This window comes from Dinoponera quadriceps, unplaced genomic scaffold, assembly GCF_001313825.1.
Source record: "Dinoponera quadriceps isolate SergipeBrazil2010 unplaced genomic scaffold, ASM131382v1 scaffold566, whole genome shotgun sequence".
Classification (NCBI taxonomy): Eukaryota; Metazoa; Arthropoda; class Insecta; order Hymenoptera; family Formicidae; genus Dinoponera; species Dinoponera quadriceps.
In genome coordinates, this window is record NW_014555972.1 from 2,018,072 (window position 1) to 2,037,673 (window position 19,602).

General features: G+C 47.5%; 1 protein-coding gene across 2 annotated transcripts in view; it reads right to left on the bottom strand.

Moving 5' to 3' along the window:
- LOC106746411 overlaps positions 1 to 19,602 on the bottom strand; it is a 431,128-nt gene that overhangs the window by 28,646 nt on the left and 382,880 nt on the right. For both annotated transcript variants that reach the window (XR_001374598.1, XM_014623001.1), the window contains exon 8: positions 6,125 to 6,218. Coding sequence is in view for 1 of the 2 variants with exons in the window: in XM_014623001.1 (XP_014478487.1) it covers positions 6,125 to 6,218 (94 nt within the window). In the remaining variant the exon portion in view is untranslated. The remainder of the gene's footprint in view (positions 1 to 6,124; positions 6,219 to 19,602) is intronic.

Consider the following 19,602-nt stretch of genomic DNA (forward strand, 5'->3'; position numbering starts at 1 on the left):
CCACCCCCTCCTCCCACGCGTGTGTCGCGACGAATCAATTCACATGGACGAGTTCGAAAATCCCGTTTATGCAGCACGGCCGGCGTGCGAGGGACACGGTGCAATAATTGCGATGCCAGATTTGCGGTCGGGCCCGAGCGGGCCGCTTAATTTGTTTACTATTTAGCGGACGACGGCATAACGGCTAGAATGACAAGCGGCGATTATGTCGACACCACGAAGTAGACGACGAACAGCGAAAACGATCGATCGTTAACGTCGCGCAACGACGCGCGAACGACGCGCGATAAATTCGAATTAATGCATCATTAGCGACGACAAAGTGCGGGGAACTGAATGATCCCCCTCCCCCCCCGTTCGCGCAAAAATCTCCGCGGATTTTAACGGCGAAAGTCGCGATAACGCGCGCCGGTAACGCGCCGCTGCGAAAACTTGAGCGCGAACGTTTACGGCGAAACCGACTCGAATGCGCCGCTATATTGGCAGAGAGAAATAAAAGAGCTCTTATTAAAATCATAAAACAGTCCGACGGGAACGACGGAGGCGACTTATGGCTCGGGAGGGTTACGCTGCGAAGGAGGACGAGAAGTTGAAACGAAAGGCGTAAGAAAACTGACGGTGGGGGGGGGGNCCGCCGGCAACGATGAAATAATGGAAAAGCAGCAGCCGCTGTTGAATCTTAAACGTTATTTAATTGTCTTAATGTAAGAGACGGTGAATTATGTTGTTATTTAATTAGAAACGCCGCGAAAGAGGGGGAGGGGGCAACCATCTCGCCGGTGTAACGGGCCGCTTTTACGTCTCGGGAACTTCCTTACCCCGGTAGCTTCGGGAGCGTAGAATTCAGCCGCAGCGCCGGTAAGATTTGAGCGGGGGAGCCGCAAAAATTCCGCAAGAATTCGCGCTATGCCACCGCGAGATTCGCGAGGCCGTTACGACGACGACGACGACGACGAAGCAGAAAAACGGCGGCCGCTGCATTCTCAGACGACGGCGCTCACGCATAGGGATACTTTGAGACGAATGCGAGTGATAATTAAAATTCCGTTCGTGGGAAAAACGTCGATACCAGTGCGGATCGCGTGCGGCGGGGATTATGTGTTTATTATTATTCCCATGCCGCGTCCTGTTATTTCGTTCTGGTGGCAATTTTCTTATTTTGTTTCTGGAATAGGCACGTGGAATGTATGTATGTACTGATTGTATTGTCTGTTATACACGGAGAAGAAAGAATGTTAGGACCAGAAATTCGGTCTCCTTGAACGAAAATGCGTTCAATTCGCTTATCGTCACGTCAATTCAACTAAACTTGGTTTTACATATATAATTAATGTAATATCGTAATCGTACGATTTTGATGCAATGTCGATATGAATCGGGGAAATTTCAATATTACATTGAATCGAAGTGGAGGTATTTGTAAGAACCACGTTATATAAGTTTGTTATTATTTTCCTGCCATTTTTTACGTTCTTTTCTACTTTCTCGTTCCGGGAGCAGAAATTGCACTTGCGATCTAATCTCGTTTCTATCATATATATTTCTATTACGGTCGGCACACGCGCGAGAGTTGATATAATATCGATATAAATTTGGCAAATTTCAATATATGTCACATCGGACCGACACAGAATCGAGGAGTTTATAAGAATCAAGTTACCACCGCAGATCGTTGATTAAATTCCGCACACCCAGCCCCGTAACGAAGCGAGAGAGCGAGGAAGAGTCAGGTCCGCGCTAGTCCGCGAATCAATGACAAATGAAACATTTCGCATCTATCACGTGTCAAAAAGACGCTGCGAGCGAGAATAATTTTCTCGTCGCACGAATTCACGCGCGCGAAATAATCAGAAACGAGATAAATCCCGCCGTCCGCGCGTAGGACAGGACCGAGACGAGAGGAGTGCGGTTCCTTTGACTGAATCGCTTACTAAGATTATCATTGTCAAAGCACCGTGTTTTTGAGAGAGAGAGAGAGAGAGAGAGAGAGAGAGAGAGAGAAAGAGAGAGGGGGGATAGTCCCGGTGCATCAAGCACGCGTGCTTCTTCCCCTCGTCGTCGTTGCATAATCCACTTTCACGGTCCTTCCGCGATCTCAAAGGGTTCGGCGGGGTGTCCGCCGCCGTGAAGTCCGCGCGCGAGCGAGCGGGGGTAATTAGGAACGCGCTACAAAGTACAAACGGGCCCATTGTCGTCTCTATATCTGTATATAGCCCTCCGCTCTGTCCTTCCATTTCTCTCGCGACAGACAAGACCCGTTGCTTTGAAAGCGCGGGTCTCTCTCTCTCTCTCTTTCTCTCTCTCATCCCCTTTCTTCCAACACACTCTCGCCCATCTTCCCTCGCGACTCCTCCACACGCCCTTTACACGCGATTTTTCGGACGGATGAGAGCGAGAGAGCGAACAATGCGGTCGATTGCACCGATTCGCGACTGCATCGCGCGTGCGAAATGAAAAGCGAAATAAAAGCGCACGCCGCATGAAACATTTTGAAGAATGCTGGGCTGGTTCGATTGCTTTCACGCTTCCTCTCTCTCCCTCTCTCTGCCTTCCTCGTGTTCAATGAATCTACGTAAACCTGGGCCTCTCAATTCTCGCTCTTATTCTCAACGTTCCTCCTTTCTCACTATCCCAACCGCGGTCGATTCCTTTTTCTCGCCTGCCTTCTCGCGTCAGAGGACGAAGATGGCTCAAAGGGGTGGCGAAAAGTTCGGAGAGAGTCGAGGCGAAGGGAGAAGGAGAGAGAGAGAGAGAGAGGGAGAGGGAGAGACGAAGCGCGAGGAGTAGCTGCGGAAGGGAGAACGAGGACGAAGCGGCGGAAGCCGGAGAGCGCGGAGAAGCACGCGGGAGAGAAACGTTCTCGTAGCGATGATCAAAAGCAGTTTGCTCGCGGACTTGCCTGAAGTACCTCCGAAAGAGAGAGGGAAGACGCCGCGAGTTCGTTTGGCTTCCTTTTACGCGGCTCTTTGTCTACGGCCGTTAGGCTCTTATCTCTCGGCGCAAGACTCCTTTTATTTTCGGCTCTATCGATTCTCCTCCCACGCGCCGGGAAATCCCGCTCGACTGTACGAACTTCGATGTTGAGAGAGAGAGAGAGAGAGCCGACGATTTCTCAACGCGGGTGCGGAATTATGAAACCGTATCGAACCGGGAAGAACGGAAGCTCGCTAAGAGCCGCGCTTTGCGAAACTGTGCGCGTTTGCCTCTTTTGGCGACGAAGTAAATGTCAGAAATGAAATTTCTCCACGGGCGATGGCGATTTATCTGCGTGATTTTAAAGATAATTGCCGTGTAATTCTTATAAGCTCGCGGAAAAAGAAGTTTGAATTTACCTGATAATGAACGGATCGAATGCGTTTTGGTTGAAGGGAATGTCTGGTTCTTATGAATCAAATTCGGTTCTTGAAACCATTGGAAATTCTCCGTCTCCTTCAATCGAAGCGCGTTTCGTTTGTTTATCGTCGGGTAAATTCAACTAAAACTTTATTTCCAAGAACATATATAGATTTACGGGAATGACAACTCCGCTCGCGTAATAATGCCACCTGCCCCGTTCAATTAACGCTATCTCCATGCGCACATCGTGTCTAAATAAACTTTTACCTGCCAGTCCGTCTGCTTGATATAAAAAATTCTCCAATGAGAAAAAAAAATATATATATAATATATATGTATATAGGATATATTACGCCAAGAAACTCGACGAGAGATATCATTTCACGAAGTTTAATTGGTTCTGGTGTCGACTGCGAAAGCAGACGCTAAGGCGCCTATCGCGTTATCACAACTCTATTCCAGTTAGCTCTGACGTCAAAAATATTTTAACGAGCACCGTCTGCGATCACCATCATAAAAAGGATTTGTCGTTCCCGGCGGGCATTATTATTTCGATATTACGATTGTCGCGTAGAACTGAGGTAAACATCGGCACGCAAATAACTATGAAAATAGAATATCAACGATAGGGAATAAAGTTTCATTCCGAAAAAGAAATTCGATTAAATTTGTACATTTTCATTTGAATTAAATTTTAATTTAAGTTTAACTGTGAAAAACATATTTTCCAAAAATGCACATTTTTCTTTTCATATTTACATTCGAGCGTTATTTTTTTATCGGACTGGGAATACTTCGATCAATAATCACCTCGTGGAAAATTTATATTTCCCGCGGGGGGGGGGGGGGGCGAAGCAGCGAGAGATGTTTTCCATAAACTTCCGTTAGTTCTCACGCCGAGAAGCGCGCGATGAAGGAACGCGCGGAGTATCTCCCGGGTTGCGCCCGTGTTAAGATTCGAAATGTACGAGGGAGAAAGTGTGTCCCAGTGGCATACATTATCGCTGTTTCCTCCGGTCTCGTCTCCTCCTCGTTCCTCATCCACGTTTCTCCTCGTCTCCTCCAGTTTCTTCGCTTTCCTCGCTCTTTTTCCCGTGCCGACATTACCGCTCGAGGATCTCCTCCCTTCCGAGCACTTTCCGCGCATAATCGTACATTTGCATGCAAACTCGATATCACTACTTAAAATGTAAAACAACTCCGCGTCTTTGCCGGCTTGTACCTCGCGGCAATGAAACGAGGAGAAGTCGAGCGAACGATGGAAATGCCTAAATAAAGATTCCTCGCGACATCCCCTTCCTCTTGAGAGGACCGTCGTCGATATGCCCGAATAATTTATTTCTCGGGTCAAGGAGAAGCCTTCGTACGTGTTCGGACGAACGGCGGTCTAAATATAACAAATTTGCGTCACTGCTGTATGAATAGCCCAAGCGAATCTGACTCTATATAATCTCCGATTACTTTTCGCCCCAATTACAGTCTATATTTTTACGAACAGACATTTCTATGCACAGAAATACAATGACGTGAAAATGAGCAGAGTTAGATTAATTAAGCTAAGTTAGAAATTAAAAGTTAATTATGCGACTACTATATATATAAACCTAACTTAACTATTCTTTTTCTTCTTCTATATATATATATATATAGAATATTCTTCTATATATATATATATATATATATATATATATTGTTTCAAACGTCGCGTCGAGTTTACAACATTACGCCCTTCGAGAAACATTATGGCGATGATATAAGACAAATATTACGAAACGTATACGTTGTTGGCACACTGCGCTCGATCGAGATAAAACGCGCGAGATTAACCCTTTGCACTCCAGCCTAGTAATGCATAGAGGCTATTAGTTCCAAGTACATACCTATGATGTAGAAGAAAAATAGAGTCGTTTCAATAAAACAAAATTTTTATTTCTTAGCTATTTTATAACAAAACATATTCTAACTTATATTATAAAAGAAAAACATAAATTTTAGGACTTAAAATTTCTTAAAGTGCCGAGGCAGCAAAACAACCATGTCGCCGCTACGGCGACAGCGGAGTGCAAAGGGTTAAAGTTCCGAAGGATATTCACATTTCACGTAATTATTTTCACGGTTGATGCCGTGTCGGTGTGTCGATGGAGTTTCGCCTATGCGGGACGGGAGCTCGTTGAATAAAGGAGAAACGGGAAAGCTCGCGGGATATTGTCTCGACTCGCTCGCGTTTTAAGATATACGTTATTTCTCGGGGAACAGGATTCTATGTATTAAATTCTGCGGGAAGCCCGCCGTGTCTTTATGCGCGTTCTCTCTCAAGAAACGAAGCAACGAAGAATCTTGCTTATGCGGCATATTATATCTCGCGTTATACATGGGGACGGATGGAGATGGAAAAAATCGAACAGGTCGTGTATTCTCGGGTTACTTTTACAAAATAACAAAAGTCGTGTTAATTTTCGCAAGCCTCAAATAGTGGAAACTGATAATAATATCGATAATATGTTTGATGGACGTGGGAGTTGCCGTTGGCCGGCATTGCGGACTTTACCGCGTCTTGTTGAGTTGCGCGCAAAATATAATTACATTGACAACATGGACTGTACGCGCGATAAAGAACTAATTAAACGAAATAATAGATATTGTTTAGCTTGAATTACATTTATTTATAGTACCTTTACAGAGTGAATTAAACATCAATAATAGGAGTTTGCACGATCAGTGGAAGACAGAACGGACGAACATGTTGATTAAACACGTGAAATTAGTAATGAAGGACCGTAACACTTACCCAAACCAGCGTGTCCGAAACAGAAGAGGCAACCATCCGTTCCATTGATGACAGCGTGAATCACGTCCGTGAGAGCGCTCGAGCAGATCTCAGTCTGGAAAGAAAGCATAGCAAACAACTCGTACCATGTTTCACTGAATAAATCAAGTCGCAATTTTAATGCTACTTCGACGCTTTTCAAACAGTCCCGCTAATTAAATCCGCAAATATACTTTCTTAGGAAACTTTCGGGCGCATTTTGAACGTATTTTCTGCTATTTCAGTTCCCGCTGTATTGTAGAATCAAAGGTTCAACACGAGGGCGAAATGTCGACACGAGTGTGTCCACTGAATACTCATTAGAGCGTCTTCGCGATCCCCCTCGATCAACGTCAATTTCGCGATCGACGTCGTCCTACACTTGTCCCGCTGATTATTAATCCCTCGCTTATCAAACGCCGGCACCAAGGCGGCCGAACGGACGCGATGTTAATTGCTTTCGCCTCGCGATAATACCAGGACGGGGACCGAGAAGGGATGCGGGATACCTCGGGCCTCCCCCGCGAAGGTTACCGAGGGGAGTTCTCGTCAAGTGCTGAAGAAAGCGCGTCGACGGGCCGGGTTTAATAAACGCGTGTAACGTCTCCAGAGTGAGGAAAGAGCCGCTGGATTATAGTAGACGGCCCTTTGTTTGCTCCTAATGTATTCATAGACTGGAAAAGACTTTTCCCAGGCCGGGAAACAATGGCCGAGCTCGTCGAGCGGGACGCCCTTCGAGAGGGCTCGCTCTTTCCAGACGCAAAGGTTCTCGGCCAGCTCGCCGATCGGAATCGAGATCTCGAGTATCGGCGAGCATCGAGGAGGGAGGAGTAGGTGGTCTTGCGCGAAAATCGGAGGGTCGTTCGACCGGGAGGGAAGGGGCTTTTGCGAATTTCCTGCGGAAGCTGTCGGGGATCCCCAATCGAGCCTGCGGCTGATGTGTCGCGAGCGATCGATACAGGCCGCTTAGGCTCCGACTGTCCTTCTCTTCGACGGCGGACTAAGGAGACGCACGTCCGAGGGCGTCGTGTGTGAGGGACGCGCAGTTTGCGGGAGGAATCGAATGGAAGATGAGGACGTGTCGACGCCTCGGCCGAACAAGATTGAAATCTGCATGTGGACGAGAATCGGATGAGCCGGAGAGATGGAGAAAAAGGGCTGCGCGAGAGAGAGAGAAGTAAGAGAAAACACGCGCGCGGAGGGGTGTATCGGAGGGTCGGAAAGGGGGACGGAGTTCGCTCCGGAGAGGCGATCGAAATGGAGAATCGAGGTAAGAAACGAGATGCCGATCGTACGAGAGAGAGAGTGAGAGAGTGATTGAGAGAGGGGAGGCCGACCGACCGCTTTTCTCTTTCTTTTTTCCCTTTCCTCGTAACGGCAAAAGGATAGGGAAATAAGAAGTCTAGTCCCTTTCCCAATATGGTAATACCAATCTGTCGCTGCTCGTTTCAAAGGGGCGGTACAGCGTGTAGCCGCAAACGAGTCTGCCGATACCGCAGATTTACACGGGCTCATCTCGATTCACGGACGAAGGAGCGCGCTTTCTTCCCCTCCCCCCGGTCGCATCACGATAAAGGAATTTGTCATCCGAGAGGGAGTCGCTCGTTAATTTACGCGCGGATGATCGCACACCAATTAAATCAAACTCCGCCGGTCTCATTTTATTATCATCCGCTGAGGCCGTCGTGTTTACCTTCGGGACATGTTGACATGATTATAACGAGATCTGCCTTCGCAAAAGCAATTATCGCGGAGACGGTAGCGATGACACCCTTTTTTGTTTCCTTAATTTTCAAGTACCTCGCGAAGTTAGGGGAAGAAGCGGTAAAACGGATACGGGTGAACCGACATATTCGCGTTTCTCGGCTGTGAAGTACGGAACTCCGTCAGACGGAACGTGAACTTCGTCTACTGTGTACAGTAGTCGCAGCTGAGGTGGCAGTTTCTGTTTGCAAGCACGATCGGTTGTGTTATAAGCGTCGTTTGATTCCCCGTTGCACCGAAGTTCGCGCTGAGCTGTCTTCCCGTGGAAATCAAAGTAACAAGAACGATCGGCGAGCGATTTAATCGACGATGCTATTTTACAGCGTAAGTCTCGAACCCTTTAAGTCACATTGAATCTTGTGCCAAATCCCTACCCGGATTCGCAAGTCGACGATCAATTCGATGTCGATGATTGAATTTCTCACTCGACAACTGACGGAGACTTAACGATATAAGATGGACGTTTCCGGAGCGACGGACCAACGGTGGGAACCGATACCGAGGAATATCCGGTACTTACCACAGCAACAACAACGACATTCATAATTATAACGGGATCATCCCGAGGGATGTAACGCAAAGCAAACACATTTCGCGCACAGGTACCTGCACCCTCCGTCGGAGAGATCTCGCCCTTGAACTCCCCCGAACCGTCGGCATGACGGTTAATGAAATACGTGACCGGAGCCACCGTCATAATCTCAAACACTTGATTCCGCACCCGTGCGGCGGGAGAAATTGCGAAAAGGGTCCCGCTGATGCGCGAGAGCCCATCGATGTCGAGCCTTTGAAAATTTTCACCGACGAACAGCCCTCTGTGATGTCCGCCCTCGGGCCAGACGCGCCGCGCGTAATGCTGTTTAACTCTCTCGCTCGGATTTCCGCCGGTTAAAAATGAGTAACAATAGCGATTCACCTCCACTTTGATGTCCTTTTAATAATCGAAATCCCCGGGAATTGATACGCAGGGAGGGAGAGAGAGAGAGAGAGAAAGTGACCGGAAATAGAACCGGACGGAAATTAGTTAATTGCTTTGCGCGTCCGACTCTTTGTGTTGTCCGTTGCGTGAAATATTCCTTCTTCTCTATTTTTCGCTTTTCAAACAATTTTTTCTGCTGCTCGCCATGTTCGCGTAATTCTTCGGGCGTGAAAAGTGAGAATTAAGATAACTCAGCTGCGTGAGAAGGAAAGTCCGCACCGGGGGCTGAAAGCTCGCGCACGCGTTGCACGCCGAACTGCACGTTGTTTGTTTCTTTGTAACAGAATGCGCCAGCTTAGGAGGATGGCTTAGGAGGTCGGTTTCTTGAAAATAACGTCCCCGTAGCGGCGCCGTCGAGGCCGCAATTCCCCGTGATCCCCGGCGATAGAGAAAGATCGACCCGGCGCGGACGTGACGTCTCAATCGCGCTCATCCCCGGCTGTTTATTTCGAGCGGGCTGACGCGCGAATTAAAAGACACGCGCGCGCCGCGCGGTGTGACTTACAAGCGGCGCCGTGTCATCGCGCTCGTAGTCGTTTGAATTCGGCTTGCACGACGCGTTTCGGTAACGCAATATTGCCGCGCCCGGCTGGAATACCAATCGCGGCGGAGGGTCGAATGTGTCGCTCGCGCGAGCCCATCTTCGGCCGAGGAAGAAGCCACGACGAAGGTCGCTCCTCCGACTTTCCTCCGCTTCGATTCCACCACCTCCTCTCTCTCTCTCTCTCTCTCTCTCTTATCCTCTTTCTCTCGTTCCCTTCGTTCTGTGTTCTTTCACGTTCCCTTTCTCTCTCCCGATGCCTCTTCACCCTTCTCCGAGCGCGAAATGTAAAACTCGTGTCGAAAGTTCGGAAAGAAGCTGCAAGGAATGTTCCACCCTCGCGACGCTAAAGGGAGGCTGAAGGGGCGAGGGCCCTCCTTAATGGCTGGAAATAATCGAATGATCTCCCCTCCCACACCCGCTCGCGCCGAACGAATCTCTTAATTCGCAAGTTTTCCAGATGCCTCGACGGCAACGTCTCGGGGCGAATCGGGCAGGTGACGTCGGCCCGTGGACATTCCTCGACTTACAAGCGGCGGCACTTTCACGGCTCGTGAAGTTCGTGTTCTCTTTTCCGATGTTCGCCGGGCGAAACGCTTTCATCGGTAATAGGGGGACGCGCGGCGTAAAAGTGCTCCTCGGGTTATTTCTTCCCGTTTACGCGACAATCGACGCGCGGTTAACGGGGAGATATTCCTTGATGAAATTTCGTCTGACTTTTCTCGCAGAGAGAGAGAGAGAGAGAGAGAGAGAGAGAGAACGAGAAACGTCGAGAGACGTCAGCGGTGGAGTTATTTAACGAGCGGATAACAGAACACGTCTCGCCTCGATCGAACGCTAATTCAAAGCTTAACGTACACGGAGAAAATGTAGTAAAAATTACCAGGAAATTTTCTAGTAATGGACCACACCGGAATTACAACTGAAATTATGATGTCTGTTGTAATCTTTAGTAATGTATTTCATTGTACATATCACTAAAGATTAGAATAATTGAAATACACAAAATTGCAAAATTATTAATTAATAGAACAATTACGACTAAGAAGATTTGCAGAAATATTACAAAAAAATTACAAGATCACCTTTCCTGATACGTAAAATACATCATTTCTGATGCCAGTTGAAGTGTGTGACAACAAACTTATAAAGATTTGGCAATATTGCGCTATATTTCCTTTGTGCCTTTTGATCAGGCATTTTTTCAAAGATCATGTCTATAAACATTCAGCACAGATTCTTTGAGCTGCTTCGTATTGCATCGACCATTACCTTTCTAACAGTATTGTCACGGTCCAGCTGCCTCAATCGGAAGTAAAGTCCGAAAATTACGACAAAAGGGAAGGAAAGGCGTCGATCGATTGAATTCAGACGGGGTAGAAATCATCGCGTTCTTCGACAGATAACGTTGCCTCGCGTTCATTTCCCGTTTATCACTGCGCGAGCGAAGCACTATTTAGCGTTGTGCTTTTGTAAAAGCACAAACTAAGGCCCATCGTTGGCAAATTTACATAAGAGCATAGCGAATAAGCGTCTCGACCAATGAGACTCCCGGTATAAGCTTCGCAGTACAATACAGCGGCTTACGTCGGGCGTTTCATTGGTCGACACGTTTATACGCTGTGACGACGTTCTTATGCAAATTTACGCGAGCCCGATGCTGCTGATGTATCAATATTAATGTAACTATAGAAACAACGGAGACGAGACCCCGTTAAAACCTGCACCGCCGAGGAGATGGCACAATACCATCTTTGGAATTAATATCAATCTTATAGAACTCCGACGTCTCGCGCGGTTATAAAATAAGATCGCTCGCTGAGGAATTCTCGAATTCGAATTTCGCACTGCCGCATTGCGCGAGGAACGGCTGAAAGGCGAGGTTCAGACGTGGCATTACTTAACCGCTACTTTATTATTCAGTGCGAGAAGTTTCTTTTTTTTTTTTTATTTCCCCTTCCGGCCAGACGTCTTGCTCGACGGCAGTCAAATAATTGCGCTATTAAGCAACACACTTTCCCAAGCCCGTGGATAATTGTATCATCGCTTGTTTGGCCGCTCGCCCGACCAAACTCGCGCCATAACAAATGCGAGTCACGTAATTTTCCCTTTCGACGCGATCATGAACGTTCAAATGGGAAAAACGTGCCGTGTCGAAATTTGGCTGGCAATTGAAAAAAAAAGGGGGAACGCGATCAGCATTTTTATCGCGCGACAGCGCCGAATCATCCATTGTCAGCGTCATCAGATTTTTAACAATCGCGCCAATCACGTGGATCCAGTTTCGACAATAATAGCGGTTTTTTCCTCGTAACGCGCTCTTTATACTAAAACTGCGAAAACTATCAAACCATCAAAGTTTCCAAAATTATCAGTTTTCAATTTCCTATTTCTCCTAATAACTAAAAATTACTAAAAATTGCTCCAATTTATAACGATGTATATTTTTAATTGACGTCTAACGAACTCAAAAAATGAGTAAATATTTCTTCTCTTGCATTATATGTTATTGTTATATAAGTTTTTTGTCTTCAAAAACGTGTACTTTTAACAGATCTGATAGGAATAAGTAATTAATTGTCGGTTCTAGTTTTAATGCGCTCGACCGTAGATTTTTTCTCGCACGTGGGGAAATAAATTGATCGAATAAATTTAAAATATGAATTTGTTAACCAGACTGTTTGATGTTTGGTGAAATATGAACGCACTATAATTTTTATTAAGGCAACCAGACAAATTTGCATGTGTTCTGTTTAATTAACCAGACATTTAAATATTTATCTCACGCACACAATAAGGAAATTCTAACCGATATTATACCTAAATGTTCTAGTTGTGTATCAGAATATTTGGTTACAGTAACCAGAAATTCTTAGTTTCGCATAAACTTATTGAACTCCAGACGTGTCTCGTTCTCATTCAACCGTGCTTGTTTTTTTCATGTATAGTAATGTTTGTCAAGATCAAGGACAATCGCTCGCAACGTTATTTCATTACTTCGTAGCGCAACTCTTGAACGTCAGGCTTCTCGCTTGTATTATATTATAATATAACAATTAATTCACTTCAAGCTGGTGAATAATTTATCAATAGAATTATGCGGAAACGGGATTTCGCGAATCTCTCTACGACACTAAACGGGCACGGTACAGTTGTCGGAATCAATGTCATCGTGTTTACGTTGCGCAAATTTAATTACGCCGGTTGTAAACCAAAATAAAAGCGTTTATTTCGTTGCAACACGCGATCCGATTTCCCTTGTTTCGTCGCATACAGCTGGGTATCGCCGGCGAGGGCACGCGAGATGATAACGGTCTTTTGCGTGAGTAAGATGCCGTCGCATTTGCATGTAGATGCAGATGACGCGAGCCACGGAATGTCTGCCGCGACGTTGTTCGATGAAAACCGTATCAAAAACAAACAGCCCTGAGGGGCTGCTTTTCGCCCTCGCATACGCGCGACGAGACACGAGCGGTTACCGGGTGCAGGTGCGGTGCGAGGCAGAGGGGGGCACAGGCTGTGACGGGGTCGAAGGGGGAGGGGAGGGTGAGAGGGGGAGGACGAAATGTGCGAAACACACGCCCGCGCACAGGAAATACCTCCGTCGGAATTTACGAGCCGGTAATTCCAAAAATTGCGTTGCAATACGCGCTTTCTGCTCGGCATACCGTGATTCGTTTTAACTTATTCGTTTACAAATAATTTCGGCCGACCGAAAAATAAACGCTAAGCGAGCTTCATGGTGCTTTAACTCTGCTCGTTGGCCGATGACCAATTTGACTGTGAATGATTAATGAGACGCAGCGACTAATAACCGCGAATTCATTAAAAGTCATGTGAGAAATACGTGTTGATCACGTCTCAATCACGAATTATTATGACAAAATATATACAGATACATACGTTACGTAGTAGTAATTTAGCCTCGTGGGTGTCCGGTAACGAAGTAGTAAATTTCTAACGTCGCTGTTAACCGGCGAACACCTTGACGTCACACTTCGAAGATTCATTGATTCTTACTAATCATTCTCATTTCTATTCAAATTAAATATCTACGAGATCTTTTCGTCTAATTTCTTTTTTAACCCGATATCTTCGGTATCCTTCATCCTCGCGCTAAAACCAGACTGCATTGTCTGACTGATCGAATAGACCGAGCGTAAAATTATTCGACCTTTCGTCGTGTCATTTCGGCGAGCCGTTAACTGCAAGGAGCTCGCAGTCTCCGTAAAGTAACGGCGAGTCGCGCGTGTGTGATGAGAATCTCCTCGGTGCCGACTGGGCCGGTTTGCGAAACGATGGCTGATAAATTCGCGGGAAGCCTAACCGAGCAAATAAGCGAATCCGGCCGGCGGATCCTCCGCCATTCGACGAGCGATCGCATTTACATCGCGGAATTTTCGGCCCGTCGTCGGCGCGCGGCGCGATAACTCCCGGGATAACAACTCGGAAAACTTTTCATCCACCTCCGCTGCGTGGCGGAGAGAGAGAAAGAGAGAGTGAAAGAGAGAGGAGGGCGCATGGGGGGGGGGAGGTGAGGACAGAGGAAGGGTGGCGGAACCTGCTCGCACCCTTCCGCCGCGCGATGTCGTGAAATATGTCGCGATTTACACGGGAGATTGGCGTCATTGGCGCCTGGGGAGCGAGTGAGTGCCGTGCCCCTCTCCCCCGCCTCGCTCTGGTGTTATCCTCTGGCCCACCCTNGGAGTGGCTTGCCGGATCAAAAAAGCATTCGTGAAATCCCGCTGCCTGCCTGAACGATGCAAAATCGAAACCGTGAGGTCGCCCCCTTTGCGCCCCTCGAGCCTCCCTCTGCCGCCTGATTTTTTTGTTCTGCTATCCACCCTATCGATGATATCCGATTTCCCGAAAATCGTCCGCCCGTCGCCACGGGAACTATTGTCTGATAATCCAGCAATTCTCTCATTTTCCGTACCGCCCCGCTTGCGGTACATATTTTTTTATAATTTTCACTTGATTTGCCGCGTGATTGGTAAGTTTCTAATAATCTGTAATAAATTATGCTGATAAGTTACACACAGAGAAGAAAGATCGATTGAATTAATACGGCAATGAACGGGCCAAACGCGTCTTGGTTGAAGGCAATAGAATCTCCGATTCTTACACGGAGAGAAAAAGTCTGGTTATCAGAAGCCAGAAAGGGAACGACCTGCGTTCTGGTTGAAGGAAACAGAATTTCTGGCTCTTATGATCCAAACTCTGGCTCTTATAACTCGAAATTCTGTTCCCTTCAACCAAAATGCATCTGGTTGTTCCCTTTCTGGTTAATACGGACCTTTTGCCGCGTACCAATGAAATTCAACTGGAACGAGCAATCACCGTTTCCTTCAAATCAAAAAACGATTCGTTCATCGTCGCGTTGATTCAATCCTTTTTTCTCCGCGCAAGATTTTAATTCGCGGCTTCGTTACGAAGACGGACGACGAGGGTATCAAATTTCTGTCGAGGACGATCGACGTGAAACAATTGCCGATTGAAAGAGAACGCGGAATAAATTCCCGGCTACTCCGGGAAAAACCCGTCTCGCTTTCGGGAAAACTTCGTTTCCCATTCGTCGTCGACACGCTGTCCCGGTTATCCGAAGTTGTCCCGCGCGGACGAAAGTAACCGCGGAGGTGCGCCTGCAGTGTGTTGCGTGCTTCTCTCCGGGTGCAGCGAGGTGCGGCGATTGTCCGCCCGTCTTCGCCATTCGCCGGCTGGCACCTGTCAAACTTCATCAGCATTGCTTAACACCCGGTCGCGTCACGGCGCAAATTAATCCCGCTGTAATATGGAAATACGTCATTCGAGAGGATACGACGGATATCTGGCCGGACAGAACAGGCAAGGAGCGCAGACCGGAGCAGGGTGCGAGGGTAGGATACCTCACGGCCACGAGCCCGTATGATTGGTTTATAGATTAGCGTGCATTTGCCGAAGGACGACGGCGACGAGCCCCCCCGTGATCGCGCGATCGCCGTGGAGGAGCGCGTTTTAACAGCAGTCGCCGGATTTCGGTCGTTATTAGCGACGGCGGAAGAAGAACCGGGAGAAGTCTCGATTGCATTTTGCGACGGTCCGTACATTGAATTTCTTAGGAATCTTCTCGAATTGCAACGACGTATGAATCGAAACACACGATCTATATATAAAATCAGAAGCTCGACCATACCGGAGCCGAGATGATCGAAAAGAAAGTTAAAGTTAGCCACTATTTTTACATATATCTCAGGTACGAAAGCGGCTTCTGATGTCGTGTCTTTCATTCTAATAAACAAATTGCTTCTGTGAGAAACGAGGAGACGACGAAAGAGATGATAAAGTAACGCTTACTTCGGCTCTATTTTTACTCCCTGTCGACTAGTTGCGGCTTTTCATCTCGTAATTTCTCATTATCATCAGTTAACTTATTTATCGAGCTTTTTCCTAGCCACCGGGGGAAACGAGCGTTACTGTCTAGTAGCAATGTTGGACGCAAACTTACCATCTCACGGCAAGCTACCCACGAGGCGCAATTTCTACCAGGCCAGTTACACCGATTACTTTACCCGTGCGCCACTCGAATAGTGATTTCAACCCTTTCATCTTCTCTCGAAATCGAAGACGGTCTCTTCCCGTTGGTCCCACGCGATTTCACGCGAGCGGAATCGGGACACTGCGATGCCCACGGGATAATCCATTTTCTCGAGGTAGCCGAATTCCCACGGGAGTCAGGAAGCGAGGTATCGCGGGCTTATAGGTCTCACCGGGCGGCTCGTTCAATCAGCATATCCCGGCAAATGAGCAATAGATCGGTGACGTGCACACACACCGGCCGTGTGTGCCGCATACACACACACACACACACACAGCGAAAACACACACAAACACGGAAGCTCACATACGTGGGTGGGCGCACACGCGCGCTTGTGTGTGCACGCACGCGCGTAATCCACAGCGTGACTATTAGTCGTAAGTCAATAATAAAGCCCTTGTCCTGCCGCGGCTATAATGGCCGCGGTGAATTATTCTGACCAGGATGCATTGTCCTGGCCAGGTCGCCGGCCGGCTTGGAATTGCCGGCGGAGCACGCACACGGCGATATACGCGGCGCATATGTGCGAATACGCTGGCTGTTTGCGCGTATGACGCGCATAATTGAGATGGATGTCGATTGATTCGGCCGGGTTTCGTTCGCGCGCGGTCTGCCTATTGGCAGCTCATTGTTAACACTCAAGTGGTAGGCTCGGCTTACGGATATTTTCGTGCATTCGTGCGCCGTCGCTCCCGTGGAAATTCTGATCGGTGCGTTCCCATCGCCGAGGGAGATTTCTCATCGGTCTTTATCCGATTGACGAAACATCCCGCCGAGTTTTCTTTGCGGATCCCCGTTCCGCGCGAGGGACGAAGGATCGCTAACTTCTGCGGAGGGTTGCGCGTGAGATTTCGTTTCGCAAATAGGAAAAAATGTTACGGAGTAAAAGTGAATTAATACAAAAGGATCTAATTGTATGAATTTCATTTCTATTAATGCCGGTTAACGTGTAGTTTGTTAGTGAATATTTTCATTTTATTAATCTTGATCGATGCGGAAGACATGATAATAAGACTTCCCGAGTAACTTCGCGTTCAGGTTTCACGCTAGAAAATATATGAAATACGTGAGGAATTTCGTGTGGAAGTTGAATAGAACACTTTCCCGAAGATATGAGACACCCGATGAGTCATTATATCGGACCCCTCCGAGTTTCCCCACATCCGCCATGTATTGTTCCCGATAAATCGTTCGATACGCGCGTGTCGGCGCGATCAAACACGCGAAAAGAAAGTTTCGCACAAATTGCGCTCTCGGACGGTCCTCGGGAGGATTTTGTCGCCGCTTCCTTCCGCCTTCCGCCATTATTTGTTGCTCGAGAAGAGACAAACTCGATTATCCGGTATTCGTTTGCCGATACGCGGTATATACGAGCTTCTCGCGTAATTTTCGTCATATTTTGCTTCCCGTCTCGAGAGAACGCGACGACTTTTCCATCGATCCGGGCTCTCATCAATATTCAACGTGAGCTTTATCGAATAAGCCGCGCGGGATTGGCGCCACAATTGCAGATTTTGTTAATGTTTAACCGGTCAAAGTGTTAATAATTGAAACTGCGCCCGTGGCTTGGCTCGTCGCAAATAGCGCGACTGCGCGCGCGCGCGCGCGTTTCGATTATCGTATTTTCTTTGGCCGGCGGACATCCTTGCTAACTTGCAGTTCAAATATATAGACGTCACCGCCCGCGGGGTGTATTTATGGAGATGCCGGCCGATACGCGCCGTACGCAAATATACCGTACCGAGCGGATTATGTTGCCGCTAAAATTACCGTTGTCGACAGATGGACATTGTCGATAAATGTCCACCTGCCGCTGCGATCATTTTGCTTGTCAATAGAACCACGTGTAAAAACTGTCGGCTATCTCAATCATGCGTTCTATATTCGTCTCTGCAAGCGGATGTCAAGCAGGATATCACTTAAACCTGTCACGTCGCGACTTTAATATCAGATCAGATTGTTGTCCTTGATGGAGCCATAGGATTTCATCCGGATGATATTAACACGTACCAAAACGTAAAGACGTTCTTTAGATAATCAGACGATAATAATTGACTATGCGCGATATCTCGCGAACTAAAAGGGTAAATCATTCACTTCGACTTCTCTCTGGGATCTCTGGAAATCGCGAAAATATCGGCGTAGAGAGGAGGAATTTCGCGTTACGGTCACGCGATCGTCTATCGGCAAGCTTGAACGGCGTCTCGACACCGATAGCGGAACTTTCCGAGGGCGGAGATCGGTGCCATTGATCCTCGGATTCCACAAAAACGTCAAAGAGATCGCCGGTTCGATGATGAACGATTGTAGGCTGCCCCGTCGGGCAGGCCGGCGACGCGACGGTCTTTAAAATATTCAAGCGAGAGTGTGTTTGACGGCCAATCGGGAAGGACGAAAAGTCACGATGGACGCTGGGACGCTCGCTCTTTCGAATTCGACTCTTTCATCCCATGAGCCTCACCTCCCTGCCCTACCCCCTCCCAGAAGCCCAGCTGATTCGCAGTCGGTTCGATGGACCCCGCAGGGAGAAAAGGGGAAAGAGTTAGGACAGGACAGAGGGGGGTATAGAAGAGGATGAGGAGGAGGAGGAAGGGGGCCTATTGTGTCCTTCAATGACAATCGCCGCGGTCGACGTATATTTGATCGAATCAATCGATTAGTTTCTATGGTTCTTCTAAACATAGCTGCGGCGAGGTAGAAATATAGATGGGAAAGAGAGCGAGAGAGGCACGGAATGAGAAAGAAGCGGAGGGTGGGAGAGGAAGAAGAGGTAGGAGAGTCTCTGGAGTACCGATGAGGGAACGGAGAGATAGAGAACGAGAAAGAGCTGTTAGAGCGAAGAGAGAGAAAGAGAGAGAGAGAGAGAGAGAGAGCGAGGGAGATCCGGGTGTACATACCCAGTAGCTCCGGGCTCATTTGAATTCGACGCTCAATAATGTCCCACAGGAGCACCGAAATATCTCAATGTGCGTATGTATCGTCGTGCTACGCCGCGGCTCACGATCTCGGGCGATATTTGCTCCGACGGTGCCATCCATCAAGGTCGCATAGTACAATTCGTACTACGGATCGTTGATGCGGGCTGCTCCGCCGCTGCGATAGTAATTTTCGATGCTGTCGATAACGACCGGCAAATTCCCAAAAGATGATTAGCTCAATATCGCTTTGATGAAACCCGTGTTGCGCCCGTCGTCTGAATGGCTCGCGTTCTAGAAGTGCGCGCGCGACGTACTACTTGCGTCGGTTTTACAAGCGCAAGAGAAGACGTTTCCGCTACAATTTGCGGAAATATATATATTGTAGTTATGATTGTAAATTTTAGAATTATAATTATACATTAATAATGCGGTGTACAGGGTGTCCCGGCAAAATGAGAACACCTAGATATCTCCTTTGTTTTTAATGATATGAGAAATCGGGCGATCGAACGAAATAAAATTTTCCCTCCTCCTTCGAAACCATTCAAATTGTGCTCGAGACATTTTTCATATTATTAAAAACTACGTATAACTCTGTGTTACAATTATAGATTCTTTGTGTGTGTGTGTGGCGTAAAAACTGGCTGTTTTATTTTACAAACCTCCACCTTCATAGCTTTTGCA